The sequence below is a fragment of the Leuciscus leuciscus genome (assembly GCF_965113295.1).
Source record: "Leuciscus leuciscus genome assembly, chromosome: 22".
NCBI classification, from domain to species: domain Eukaryota; kingdom Metazoa; phylum Chordata; class Actinopteri; order Cypriniformes; family Leuciscidae; genus Leuciscus; species Leuciscus leuciscus.
The window spans coordinates 17,065,288-17,079,518 of record NC_138746.1 but is presented as its reverse complement, the minus strand read 5'-3'; the positions used below and the strand labels follow the sequence as shown (position 1 = coordinate 17,079,518).

Here is a 14,231-nt window from a genome sequence, read left to right as displayed (position 1 = left end):
GAATCCTCAAGTCAATCTAAACCTGTACAATAGAAGTCAATAGTAACCAAAAATGACTGGTTAACATTTTCAAAATATTTTGTGCTCCACAGAAAAAAAAGAGATACAGAGATGAGGTGAGTAAATTATGACATAATTGTCACATTTGGGTGACACACTTTTAATAAAATGATGAGCTTCAGATTTTAAATATAGTATATATATTCAGGGGTGCACATAACTTTTTTGGTCTTGTTCTCAAGGGAACACCTGGAGAAGCTGTCGTCATCACTTTCCTCCTGACTGCTCTCCTCAATATCTTCTTTTCTCTCGAACATGGTAGATGATGATGATGATGTTTTTTTTTAATTAACAATTAATGACACAGACAACAACAGGAATATTAGGCTGCTGTCACTTTAAGACCAAATGCACGGACTGAATATACAGACACAAATCCGGTTTCTTTCTCAACTGTTCAACTTCTTTCTCAACTTATGACATAACCGAGAGAATACTTGCCGAGATCGGTACTTTGACATGATTTTGTGTGTGTGTTTGTTCAAGAGCAAGTAAACGCGAAAGAGGAATCAATTCGGTGTTCGAGCGCTGTCTGAAACGCTTCTCTCTCTTTCTCTCTCTGCGTGCGCACAATAACAGATAACAGCGTGCGAGTCCCAATTTTTGCCTCTTCTTCCGTGTTTAAAAACGTTTGAATCTGTAAACTGGCAAGACAAAACATGTCCAAATGATAAACTTTCACTTTATAATGGTTAAACTTAGCAGTTAATCCGCGAATCACATGCATGCCGTACCGTGGGGCCTGGTCCGTACGGATCACTGATCAACTGCGATCCGTTGCACCCCTAATAATTAATGAACACACATATATCATCATGATTGCCATCTTACCAGAGATGGAGAAAAATCCTACTCCAGTAAGTAAACGTCCCTGTCCCCAAAAATGTTGGTACTCAAAAGCGCTTCCCTCCACGTTTTCTGGTTCGCATCATTTATTTTTACCACGCATGCGCACCAGTTATGTGTACCCCTGTATATATTTCAGTCAGCCAAGTGCTCCAGCTCCCCCTGCCCTCTGACTTGGTGCATCTGCACAGCCCTGCAAGAACCCAGCCAGTAACCCAAGGCCTCCTGGTCTGAACGCAGCTGTGCATTCTGGGACAGATCCACTCTGCTGACAAAGAGCTCAGTGTGCTTCAAGGCCTCCTCACACACCGCAGTACGTCCTAATCCAGACTCTTCATCATCTTTTGTCCACTAAGATGTAATAGATCTGCACCTCTGAAAGCCATAGTCAAGCAGGCCGGCCAATAAGGCGAGCACAAGAGGGGGGGCTTTGTGGCAGAATTGAATGAGAAAAGGCTTATTCTCTTTTCCCTACGATTTTTTTTTATTTATTGAGCGCTGAGGTTGTTTATCCTCCCCTCAGGACTGCCCTCCCCCACCCAAACTCTCCAGCGACTGGTGGCGCACAAGACATGACAAGAAATTTAAATAAACGAGCAATCTGTACAACCTCTTCAGAGCCTTTGCACGTTTAATGCTCCGGCAATGTTTGGCCGCTCTGAGGAGGAGACTGCGCACTTTGAAGACCATTATACTACGACGGACACCTCCTCTTCCCCGGCTTGCAGCGAAGGAAGCGCCATTGTCTTCCAAGGGCGGCAGAGGTCGCCATTTGAATGAGAGGCTTTGGTGTGTGTGTGTGTTGACAAAGAGCTCATCTGACAAAGAGCCAATGTCTACTGCCGCAGAACCCTGCTGAGTAAATCCTGCACAGCATAAGGGATATGCGGGTAGCGAACGTTCCCCCTCTCATAGAAAAAAAAAAAACTAAATTTTGAGGAAGGCAATTCTTTGTTTAAGCGAACATTCTGATGTCTGGGTCCAACCGCACGATTATCAGGAAAGAGAGGGGGGGATGAAAAGCTCGCTGTTGTGATGGTGGGCACTCAGAGCAGTGTGTCAGCAATGAAGGGTTTTTGGCATGATCGCAACACAGGTGTTAACGTAACCGTGGCCAAATCTCAGCACTCCACCTTTCCCCTGCCAAGCACACGGTGTCCAAACAGGACCTCTCCACCTCAGGGCAGCTCTGTGTGTTGTGAACAGTCACTCCAGAGGCATTAAGTCATGTTGCTTGACCTGGTCTGGACATCTACAAATCTGATCATTTACACTGCAAATCACTGTATATAAATATAAAGTGGCTGTATAATTGAAGTTTTTTCTTGCTGTTTTCCTGTCCAGTTATAGTAACTGAGATTTAAAATAACACATCACTGTGAAGTAAGCGATACATAAATGGAAAACATGGAAATATCAGGGTATTTTCCAAGACTGGAAAAGTAAAAAAACGAACTAATAACATCTGATAACATAAAAAAAAATTATATAGTTTTATATATAAAACAATATATATATAAAATATAGTGTATTTTTTAAACTACATTCCTGTTTCTGGAGCAAGAAATCCAGACAAACATTATAAGTGGACTATTATAATATGTATATAGTAAGTTGTACAGAATATGACTCAATTTACTAAATTGTATTCACTAAATTAAGTAAATAAAACTCATATTAGGTCATTTTATGGAAATAAATCTTCAAATTATTCAACCACATTCAAGACTTCACTCAGACAAAAGGTCAGGATCTTGAAATCTTAAGGGGCAATTGGTCTCATCAACTAATCTGTCAGAGGAATTCCCTGAGCATGAGTTCATTTCTTCAGTCCTACACGGGACATGGACCATGAATAACTGCCTCTTCCAGCATCAGAATACTCCTCAGCAAATTTGTATTCATGTTCCATGTGAATGATAATTTCTTCTTGCTTAAGAAGAAAAGAGAAAAGAAAGACTCTAATTAAACTGAGTCGCTGTGGCATGTTTCACTTATTATTTCAAATCATTAAATTCCTCCTCATGTTCTTGATGGAGAATGAGCCAAGAGAATTGTTCTGATCATCCAAAAGTTCATCATGCATTCAAAGGTAAACAATGTGAATGATAAGAGTTTCAGTTTTAATTAGTTAGCAGAATAAACTGAAGCTGTACAAATAAGGAAAAGGAAACTATTCCTAAAACTATTCTAAAAGGGCCACTTATTCACAGATCTATATTATACATATTTTATATATTACATACATATACATACATACATAATATGTAATCAAAATGATTTGGGTGAGTATGAGATTCAGTTCAATGCAACAGTTCGCCTTGAGTTGATTGTGATGTCAGTCTGCTCCTCTCAGACAGAAGAGGATCTCATTTTGTGTGATTGACAGCGATTGGCTGCTGACTGCTCAGTGTGCGGGCTTTAACTGCTGGTGAGGAAGCCCGCAATGAAAAAACAGAAGGAATTCTGTAGGAAGGGCTCGAAAATGAAACTCAGATGGCAGTTTGAGAGACTGGTTGTATGAGAATAGAAAAAAAAAGGCAAAGTCAAGAGAGAAAATGGTCCATTTGATCGACATTACAAATCGCAACATGCTGATGGCTTCAAGTGGGTGTTAGTCATGAGATTGGACATAATGTTTTACACTTCTGTCATTATAACCAACTGAGTAAAGTTGAGAAAAGAATAGATTGTATGACAGGCAGGCGTATGATTGAGTGACAGGATGACAGAATGATGAAAGGAGGGAAACGGGACAGAGAGGAAAGGAAACACCCCTATTAGATTGAAAGAGTATCAGGTTTTTGACATATGGACGTCACAAACATTGGAACATTTACTAATTGTCAACATATTGGCATTTACATATAGATGTAGTAGAGGTAATTTACATATGGAAGTCTTAAAGGTACAGTAGCAAAAAGACAGTAGGCGTGTGTCCACCAAAATGTTATAGCCAGCTCTTCTGAAAACACCTTTTTGCAAGCACTTTAGAGTGCTTTGGCGGTGCAGTATGTTTTTTTTTATTTTCTGTTTTTTTTTAGTTGAGACGCTATATGATACAAAATATCAGCAGAAACGTTATTAGTATCCGATTTCGCAAATAGTTTGTTTCGGAATATAAAAATGTCTACATAATATAACGTTCTTGGCTGCTCTAGCACTAGTTTTGGATGCAGAGATGTGCTTGTTGCTGTCATTTGTTATCGTTGTACAAGCAGAACATGACGGTTGGTCGTGTGCTATTTGTCTTGCCCCTACTCCACTGTGATTGGATGGCTGGGTAAAAAGTGACAGTTATGAGCGCTGCGTTTTACCCAAAGTTGAACATTCTTGAACTCTCGGCGACCGGTAAAAAATGGCGAGCACCTCCTCGGCTGCTGCAGTTTTAAAAATGTGGCACTCCCATTGAAAACAATTGGAAAAACACACTGGCCTTTGGGAAAAAAAACGCTTTGGTGGACACACGACCTAAGGGTCAGAAAAACAGTGTAAAAATGTTGGTGCAAAAAAAAAAAAAAAGAGATAAAGATACATTGTCAAATGTACTTCCATTGTCAATGTATACTTCCAAATACAAATACTGTCTCTGCTTAAAATTGAGTTCACTGGGACAGACAGCAGTCCTGGAGGCAAAACCGACCACTCTAAATGTGCCATATCAATATGATTAACGAGCAGCAATCGATTGTGTTTTGTCTTTAGTTTTAATCAGGCTCAATCTGCTATGCAAAAAGGAGATAACAATATCATTTGTAACCAATTAAACAGGCTCAGAAATTCAATGGATTCTTACATGCTGTAGACATGATCTTATTAACGCTAAGACTTGCCTAATATGCAGAGACAACAAAGCCTAGCAGAAAACTGTCGACATGAAAAATTCTGTCTGTAATATTCAAGTTGGCATGTCACATATTTCCATAAATCTGTCAAGAGAAGCAAAATGTCACACCTACACCTCAATTATCAAAGTCTAGAATCACAAGATTTTGTCTTGGGTCATATCTACTCTGTGTGTGTGTGTATGTATTTGACTAAAGTTGTGAATGGCACTTTGTCCTCACTAGTATAGTGAAACGAGCACATTTGAAGAGGTTTTCACAAACTAAAGTGCTCTTAAATTATTCAAACCTTTGATTTAAATTTACAGATCCTTACTGATATGTTTAGAAAATATAATATATAACTGATAAAAACCATGCGTCTGTGATGTGTTTGAACATACATACATACATACATACATACATACATACCATACATACATAATTTGTCTTCAGAAATGAGTTGATCAGAAAAATCATTAGGAGAAAAATGCAAGAAGTATTTAGGTGTAGGGTTAAGCTTTGGGTTAATCTGTAGTCATCGTAAACTAGTTAAGTTTTTTATGCTTATGAAGTAAGTCTCACACTCACCAAGGCTGCATTTATTTGATCAAAAATATAGTAATAGCAGTAATATTGTGAAATATTACTACAATTACAACAAATAACTTTTTTTCCTTAAAATATAATTTATTCCTGAGATAGAAAAGCTGAATTTTAAGCAGACATTGCTCCAGTCTTCAGAATATGCTGATCTGGTGCTCAAGAAACATTTTCTATTATTATCAATGTTGAAAACAATTGTGCTGCTTAATATTTTTGTTAAACCCCTAATAGATTTTTTCAGGATTATTTGACAATAGACAATATTTATTTGAAATAGAAATATTTTGTATATATTACTTTCACCAATTCAATGCATCCTTGTTGAATAAAAGTATTAATTTCTTAAAATATTTTTTTTGAATGAAGTGTGCAATTAGCTTAATTTAAAAGTAGATATAATAGAAGTATATGGCATGTCTGCATGTGTGTGATGTGATGTGATGTGTGTGTTTGTGTACACAAGAACAAGCAATCAGCTGATAGGAGATGCTTGGAAAATAGAAGAGGAGGACAACAGTGTTTAGACTCCAAACATATTCAGCAACCTGATATGAGCCAAGCTAATGAAGAACTACAGAGACTGTGGAACAAATGAACAGACAGACAGACAGACAGTCATTGCATCACTGTGGTAACTTTCTCCTCACCTGTTTGATGCACAGCAGCCTGTCATTGGTCTGCTGTATGTGCCTGTCCATGGAAGGAATCGAGTTCATCTTGACTGCTGCCTCTTTCCCTCTACCTGGAAGCCATTAAAGTTCTTCTCTCTGAAAAATGGACAGACAAAGAGAGGAGTGTGTCAGGCTGAGAGAAAAACGGGAGAGCACTTCAGCGCAAATCTGTGATCTCCTCACACGCTCAACAAGGCCCTGAAAGACACTGAGTGCTCAGATGACATTTCAGTATAGTGGCTGAGGAGGAGCCGTCCCATCCATATTTCATGTTGACGTTGTAACTTTGACACTCCTCTCAGTTTCTTACAAGTAAAGCGCAACCGTGATCTTCATAAATCGCCAGTAACAGCACAACTCAGTAAGGATGGAGCAGAAGAAGTGTGAGTATGTGTGCTGAATGGAAGTGTGCGTACACTCCAATCAGACCTCTACAAATGCCTGAACCCCATCATTACGCGCTGCTAAAGGTATCAGGCCTTACATTCAAGGTTATCAATTTAGCCGTGGCGGGCTGATTTACAGTTGGGTTTGCGTTCGCTGGCAAATAAACACGAGGCCCAGCGCTGTAACTCACTGCGCCGACACGCGGAAGGATTAATTGGTGAGGAACGGGAATGTCGGGACTTCATCTCTCATCTGACCACTTTACTGCCATCACTCTTAAAATTCCAAGGCACTAATGTGAAGGAGAAAAAAAAAAAACAGGCAGACAGCAAAATTCCCCCACCACCCACTGCAGCGGTCTGATAAAGCGCTCTTCAAATATCTCGGCTCTGTGCGTGACAGGACGGGGAGAATCTCCAGCTCTCAGGAGGGTTAGATGGTGCCCTATATATGTTAAAGCAGTCAGTGCATTTCAGGAAGTGATGTCGGGACAGGTATTAAGAGTGCTTTCTTAAGCCCACATGAAATGTATAAGCATGTAAGTCACGGATGAGACGGCATGCCTGGTACCTGCATAACAGCAGTGTGCTGAACCCACAACGTCAGATTCATACAACAGCACAGCATGCTCCAATTTTAGCCTAAATCACCACTAAATGTGCACCTGACGGCAATCACTTCAGAATAATAATAATTAATAATCAGTATTTTGTTTACCAGTAAAAAAAAAAAAAAAAAAAAATTCACTCTCTTGAGAAGATAAATTGTGTTGTCTGGGAACAATAAGACTTGTAAGCAAAGCAATTTTTTTCAAAGCATAAATACTACATTTTGTTACTGTTCACTACCGTTCAAAAGGTTGGGGTCTGTAAGATGTGCATTTATTTGAAATTTGCATTATCATATTTGCATTTATCTAAATAGGCTAGTAGATAATGCTATGATATATAATAGATATATAATTATATTATATGACATTAATAATAATAATAATATTAATAATAATAATTATTATTATTATTATTAGTATTAGTAGTAGTAGTAATCTATATTTTATATATTATAATAATATTTTGATAAACTGAATGCATCCTTTCTGAATTAAAGCATTGAAAAAATCTTACTGACCCAAACGTAATATATATATATATATATATTCTCTCTAGAAAAGTCATATATTATGAAATTCTTCTTCTAAATTAAATATAAATTAAATTATATTTCAATTTTTATTTTATTTTTATGGAAAAATATGGATAATAATTTTTCTTGTTTTGTTGTTTTTGTCACTTGAATGCAGTGTAAATTGCTCTGGATTTAATGGAGTATTCTTTTGGCAAAGAGTAAATGTAATGCTAATTTGCTCTGTAATGTAATGTAATGTAATGTAATGCTAAAAATGCTCTGACAGGATTTGGGTCGGTGTGTCTGCAGTGACGATCAAAGGCCAGCAGGTGTCTCTCTCTCTCTCACACACACGCACACACACACTGCAGCCCTGCCACCCTGACCATCAGCACCACCACAAATAACTGCTGAGTGTTCCTTTAAGCCTTTACAAGCGCTACAAATCCTCTGCTCCAACCCACTAACAGAGAACGCTCAAACCAGAGGCTCGCCTGTCTGACCTTGTGGCTATTGATTAACTATTTCCCTCCTTACCCCGCTGTCACTCTCACCTCCAGCCACGAGCAGAGAGAGGAAGAATGCTCTCACTCTCCTCCTCCTCCTCTTTCATGAGACAGCTTTTGTTTGGTGTGCAAACTCTAAGAGGCTTCAAGAGGGTGATGATGACATGAAAACATCATTACAGTGCGCTGCTGAACATCCTGATCTATGACGTCAGAGAGCCGTAAAGCAGAGCCTCGAGTCCAAAACTCCACACAGCTCGATCACGCATCCCTCTCTCTCTCTCTCTCTCTCTCTGTCACTCTCTCACCCCTCAGGCAATGAAAGCTGGAAAAACACCAGTTATATAACACACCAACTACCTCAATGAAAACAAACTCTTGTTCTCATTATTCAAAGAGAAGCAGAAGCTAGCCGTGGACTCACTCCAAACAGAAAGTTTACAGTCAGATACTTGGTAGCATTTCACAATATTTCACTAAAATCACATATCCTTTAATACATAATATTCTACTTTATACTTAAAAATGCAGAACATTATTAAATATTACAATTTAATAAGAATGTAATGTAATTTTTTTTTTTATATTAAGGTTATTCATTAAAACATTACTTAAAAGAACTAAATTAATTAATTTGACCAGCATTAATAACAGAGTAAAAAACTTGGTGAAACCAATAATTAACAAATATCGGTTTTATAAAATCACAATATTTTGTGGAATTCACACCGTCAAATCATATAAAAATGAGATGAGGTGCTGATATCCAGGTATTAGGAAGTAAAACAGCAGGGTAGAGAGCCTAAATATCTAAAAACAGTAGGATAAATCATATCGGATGAACGAGACCAGACAAAATTCTTACTGTCAGAACAAAAACAAAAGCAAGGAAGTGAAAGTACAAAAAACATGTTGTTTTTAATCTTCAGAAAGGTGGGGTCAGAAAGAGGGCTGAGAGAGAGAGAGACAGAGAGAGAGGACTTATTTTGTGCAGGGAAAATTATCTCTTCATAATCAGACACGCGCCGCATGAGTGATTTTTGCATTTCCACTCACGCTTGACTCCCTTTTTCAAAAGGTAGCTCTCTATAAATACCATCAGTCACTCTCTTGGGTTAAGGACTGGGATTGAGAGACTGATACCAGCCCGGAACTCAATTCAAGAAAAAGGCCAAGCTTAAAAGACGGATCATAATTACAGCTCACGCTCTGATCCGACCAAGAGATCTTCTCAAAGCAACTCGACTCATTCACGTGGTGTAAACCTCTCATTCGCCACTTTAACGCACGCAGAACAATAGTTCTACATAACCAGAAATTAAACTCAATCAGCATCATTTCTTTTCAATCTTATTCTGGCCAAGTGCTGCCCACTAGGCGGGAAAGATCAGTCTGACTGACATGTAAAATGAACAATCATAACTGATCGTAATTTTACATGCCATTAATAGGGACAGTTCAACCAAAAATAAAATCTCAGCCATTTCCAAGTTTCTTTCGTCTGTTGAAAACAAAATATTTTTTGAAAAATATTGGTAAGCAAAGAAAGTTGGTGACCACTGATTGTATAGACTTATATATATATATATATTATTTTATGTTCCATAGAAGAATATGGAATATATACTTATGCAAACCAAGTTCTAAGCATCTCAAACACAACTTTTTGATTTTTGAATATTTCCCATTTGATTCCACTGACCTGTCAAACTAATCCAGTGACTAGTTCTCCATCAAAACAGTTTATAAAACTCATCTTCATTTGTGAACTGGTGAACTCTTGATTTCAGGGCACTGCATAGCACTAGCCAATCAGATTGGAACTGGTGATTTCAGCCAGGTCTTGCGCACAGTCCGCCTCAGACGGTAAAGTGCATGGTCTGTGGGCAGTAATATATGAGACTGGCAGGACCGGTTTGCTTTCAGCTTGGCTGATCAGAGTGCAGTCATACTAAAGATCAGACCAGACCGCCTGCAGAGAAGAGACAGAGGGAAGTGTCTCAGCACCTGTTGGTGTGACCGCCGTATCTGAGTAACATAGAGGCATGGGTCCACGGCAGGGGGACCTGCGTTCGCTTCAGTCGATCACCACAAACTAACCTCAAGCCACAAATAGTGCTGCCAAAAAGTATTCGGACACTTACATTAATGTTTGGGGTCAGTCAGTGTGTTATTTTGTTTTCAAAAGAAGTCTCTTATGCTCACCAAGGCTCCATTTATTTGATCAAAAATACAGTAAAAACAGAAATATTGTGAAAAATTGGTTACAATTCAAAGTAACTTTTTTGTGTGTGGTATTTTCAGGATTCTTTGATGAACAAAACAGCATTTATTTAAAATATAAATATTTTGTAACATTATAAATGTCTATTTAATTTATTCTTGCTGAATAAATACATTAAATTAAAATTAAAATCCTACTGAACCCAAACTTTTTTTGGATGTTATTGCATGACTGGATAACAAAATTTAAAACCAAATTGCATTGGCAAACAAATTATGCTAGAGCTCATCTCTTAACTTCTCCCCCAATTTGTAAGTCGCTTTGGACAAATGCGTCTGCTAAATGACTAAATGTAAATGTAAACTAACACTATTCTCGTAAACATAGGCAGCATCTTTTGGATTAAACCAATCAAATCTATTTTAGTCAATTAACTATCATGAAAAGTGTGCTTGTGTTGCTTGTCTTCAAAATAAAAGAATATTTTGTTTTCCAAAGCAATAATCTTAATATATTTTTTAAGTGTAACAACATTTTTAGGCCCACTGTGTATTCAAAAGTACACAAACTCAAACTTTCACATAATTGTTTTGCCAGTCGACTACTTCAAAAACCTTCTATGAAGACTGAACTCAAAAACTGTGTGAAATATGCAAATAGTGAAAGCTAAGCAAGCGCATGAGCGTACAGCTCTTGCACTGAAGCCGTTTTCGGCGTGTGTGGCGAGGAGCGGTGAGCCTGACAGTGGCCCCTACAGACAGCACAAGGCAGCATTTGTTGTGTGAGTCCAGAAAGGCAGCGTAAAGGCTCTCCACTGCTCTCTATTGTCCTGACCTAAAATGTGCCGTAATCTCCCGAGCAGTCTCTCTAGCACCATATGTGTGTGTGTGTGTGTGCTGGCCTCCTCCTGCCCCCATCTCTCCTTTTTTCCCTCTCTTTCTCCCCCATTCTCTCCAGCCACTCAATCCACCCCTCCTCCCTCTCTCTCTCTCTCTCTCTCTCTCTCTCTCCAGAACCCGGGCAGCGCGCTCCTTTAACAGGCTGGGGAATGGATTCATTTCATCTAATGTGGTTTGGTCTGAAGCAGAGCCACTCACCCTGAGCAAGAGGCTCCCCACTGCAGTCATGTGTTTTCATACAAGCCAATCAACACGGCCGCACCGGCACACCATCTTCCCCCACCGCCGCCCTCCCTCCCTCTCTCTCTCTCTTCCTCTCACGCTCTCTATTTATTTCTTTCACTCACTCTACCTTCCTCTTACTCTCAAACTGACTCCCCCTTTCCGCTTTCCCCCCTCCCTTTCTGCCACCCCCTCCTTTTCTTCTTTACTCTTTACATCTGCCTGAGGCTTTCTGTTTCATTCTGGTCACAAGGCACTTAGCTACTGACTCGAGTCTGCTTTTCTGTCCCTTCACCTCTCTCCTCACCTCATTCTCCACGATATCACCATCCCCATCCTTCCTGCTCGCTTTAATTTGTCTTTTCTGTTCCTCTTTCTATACCTGTCTCTCTCTCTCTCTCTCTCTCTTTTTTGTTCGGAGCTCAGATCTGGAACAGAAGGTTGGTGTGGCCCATCTGTGAGCTGATCAGAGAGGGGAGGGCATATGTACAGACAGACCGCCCCCATCACAAACTGCCCTGAACTAACTCTAGTGGTCAACCATTAAGGGGGTTTCAATATAATGCTGATATACATGTGATGCTAGCCAATACAATCTATTTATTTTATTTTATCAAAGCAAATTATATAAACATAAATGCAACAATTAAGCAAACAACTTTTTTAAAGTTATCCAATATGCACATAAGTTATAAAAAATTACATAGCCTAGTTACTTCAAATTTGTGAATATTTAATTTCAAATTTATGGTTATGCAGCTAATAAGTAACTTGCCATTTTATAAATATGTCAATTTTTTTCTCCGCGACAAGACAAAAATTATATATAAATTATATAATTATAGCCTATATAATTGTACTTATATAAGTTAGTACTCTTTTGCTGTAATGTTTAAATATGTCAATGACAAATAATAGTATTAATATAATATTATGTAATGCCACACAAATGCCAAATATATATATATATATATATATATATATATATATATATATATATATATATATATATATATATACATACACGAACAAACACACACACACACACACACACACATACACACAAACACAATGTTTAATATTTAGTACTATTAGTACTTTTTCCCCATCATTTTTAGTCAAATTTTGTCCTGAAATTTTGTCAATGGGCAATAATATTTTTATTCAAAAGATGTTAAAAGTATAAAGCAGTGCAAAATATACATAGCTAAATATAATGTTAAAAGCATAAACAAAACTATACAATTATTAAAATTGTTTTAAAATGATACAATTATTACATTAACACAATAGATATCAGCAACATTAAGACTTATAGGCTACCTGTATATAAGCATGCTTGGAACATTGCTCAGTCAATCAAAACAGAGGACTAGAACTAACTTTTGCATAATCCGGGACATATCATTGTGCACAGTATACTATTCTCCAAGAATGGAGAAAATGGAACTAACCGATATGATCTGTATAGCCACTCATACTATCATGAACGCTCGCATCTGAAAATGTTTAACACTGTGATTCTTCATGCACTGTATTTCTTCACGATTCCTTTACATCTCTGTAGAAGCGTAACGACCTCGGTCGGTTTGACCTTGCCCTTGAGTAGGTGAACGAAAAGCACATCACTAACAGAGGGCGAGTATTGCTGCCCTGAAAATAATGTCAACCCAGCGTTTCCTGTGTGAAGGGAGCAAAATGGATCCTGGCCTCATACTGAGCTGCTGCTGGGCCGCTGCACAGATAATATCCACTTTAATTTCTCACCTGAGGGGAAGTTCTCACGAGGGAGCTGCTGACGCCAGGTTAGGGATGTGACAGCCATTTTTCATCAGCTCACTGCATGATGCCAACACGAAATAACCTTTTTCTACTAATCTGGGGTCAGTTTTTATTTTTATATTGTGTTTCAGTGTGATTTAATCACTAAACCTTCTTTCCACAGTGTTCATTTAGACACCCTGAACCTCACTACACAGAAACAATTACGACATCACTCTTTCAAGTCAATTAATTACCCAATATAGAGAGAGTGATGAAGAAAATAAACTCTTTTACACTGGCAACTATCCCTGCGGCTTGTGCACTTCCCAAAACGGGCAGCCAGTTTTGAAATTGTCCGCAGCTGTTTAACCATTTGATATTTGAGAGCGTTTGGCGTCTATAAATATTGAACAGCAGTACGGTGCCAGGGGTCTCTACAATGGCAGGTATGTGTCACCAGATACCCCAGGACAATCCCGTCATGCCATGAATCCGTTGGGGGAAACAGAGACAGCGTTTCTAGGGCGATTTGTGAACTCACTCTCCCTTCTGCTCTCATTCCTCAGTGTCTGCTCACTTCAGCTCTGATTCACTGCGCAGGGCAAGACCAGAGCTGTGAAAAACTCTAGCTATCTCAGATAAGAGCTCCGTGGGTCTGTGTGGCGCTCGGCCCGTCCAACTCCAGACGGCAACAAATCACTGTGCGCGTAAATCACGATTTAACCCTTCGCTCTTATCAACAAACTGCCCAGGATTGCCAATCATGGCTGTTGGTGTGTGCATCTTTGTGAGGCTGAGCAAAAGCATGACCAGCATTCCAAACAATATTCTCTCACCCTCCTTTGGCTCATCCTGAGATTCTCTCATTTGTCAGAGTTCGGCAACTGCCAGACCTGGACAGAGCTGTGTAAATAAACCAGGAAGTGCGTCCATCTCACACAGGGTTAGAGTGGCTGGAGCAGTAAACCCGCTCAAGTAGGACTGCTTCTGTTACATTCCTTTGCTTCCTCTTGCATTATATGATGAATATAAAACAGTGATTCTTAAACCTTTCATGTTGTGGACTATGTCAGTAAAACAATAATTGTGGACCAACT

At 38.8% G+C, this 14,231-nt stretch overlaps 1 protein-coding gene across 4 annotated transcripts in view; it reads right to left on the bottom strand.

The window, feature by feature from the left end:
- Nucleotides 1–14,231, bottom strand: part of zmiz1a (zinc finger, MIZ-type containing 1a) — a 133,318-nt gene that overhangs the window by 35,418 nt on the left and 83,669 nt on the right. For all 4 annotated transcript variants that reach the window (XM_082153141.1, XM_082153143.1, XM_082153145.1 and 1 more), the window contains one exon: nucleotides 5,984–6,103. In XM_082153141.1, coding sequence (XP_082009267.1) covers nucleotides 5,984–6,052 — 69 coding nt within the window. In that variant the 5' untranslated portion in view covers nucleotides 6,053–6,103. The remainder of the gene's footprint in view (nucleotides 1–5,983; nucleotides 6,104–14,231) is intronic.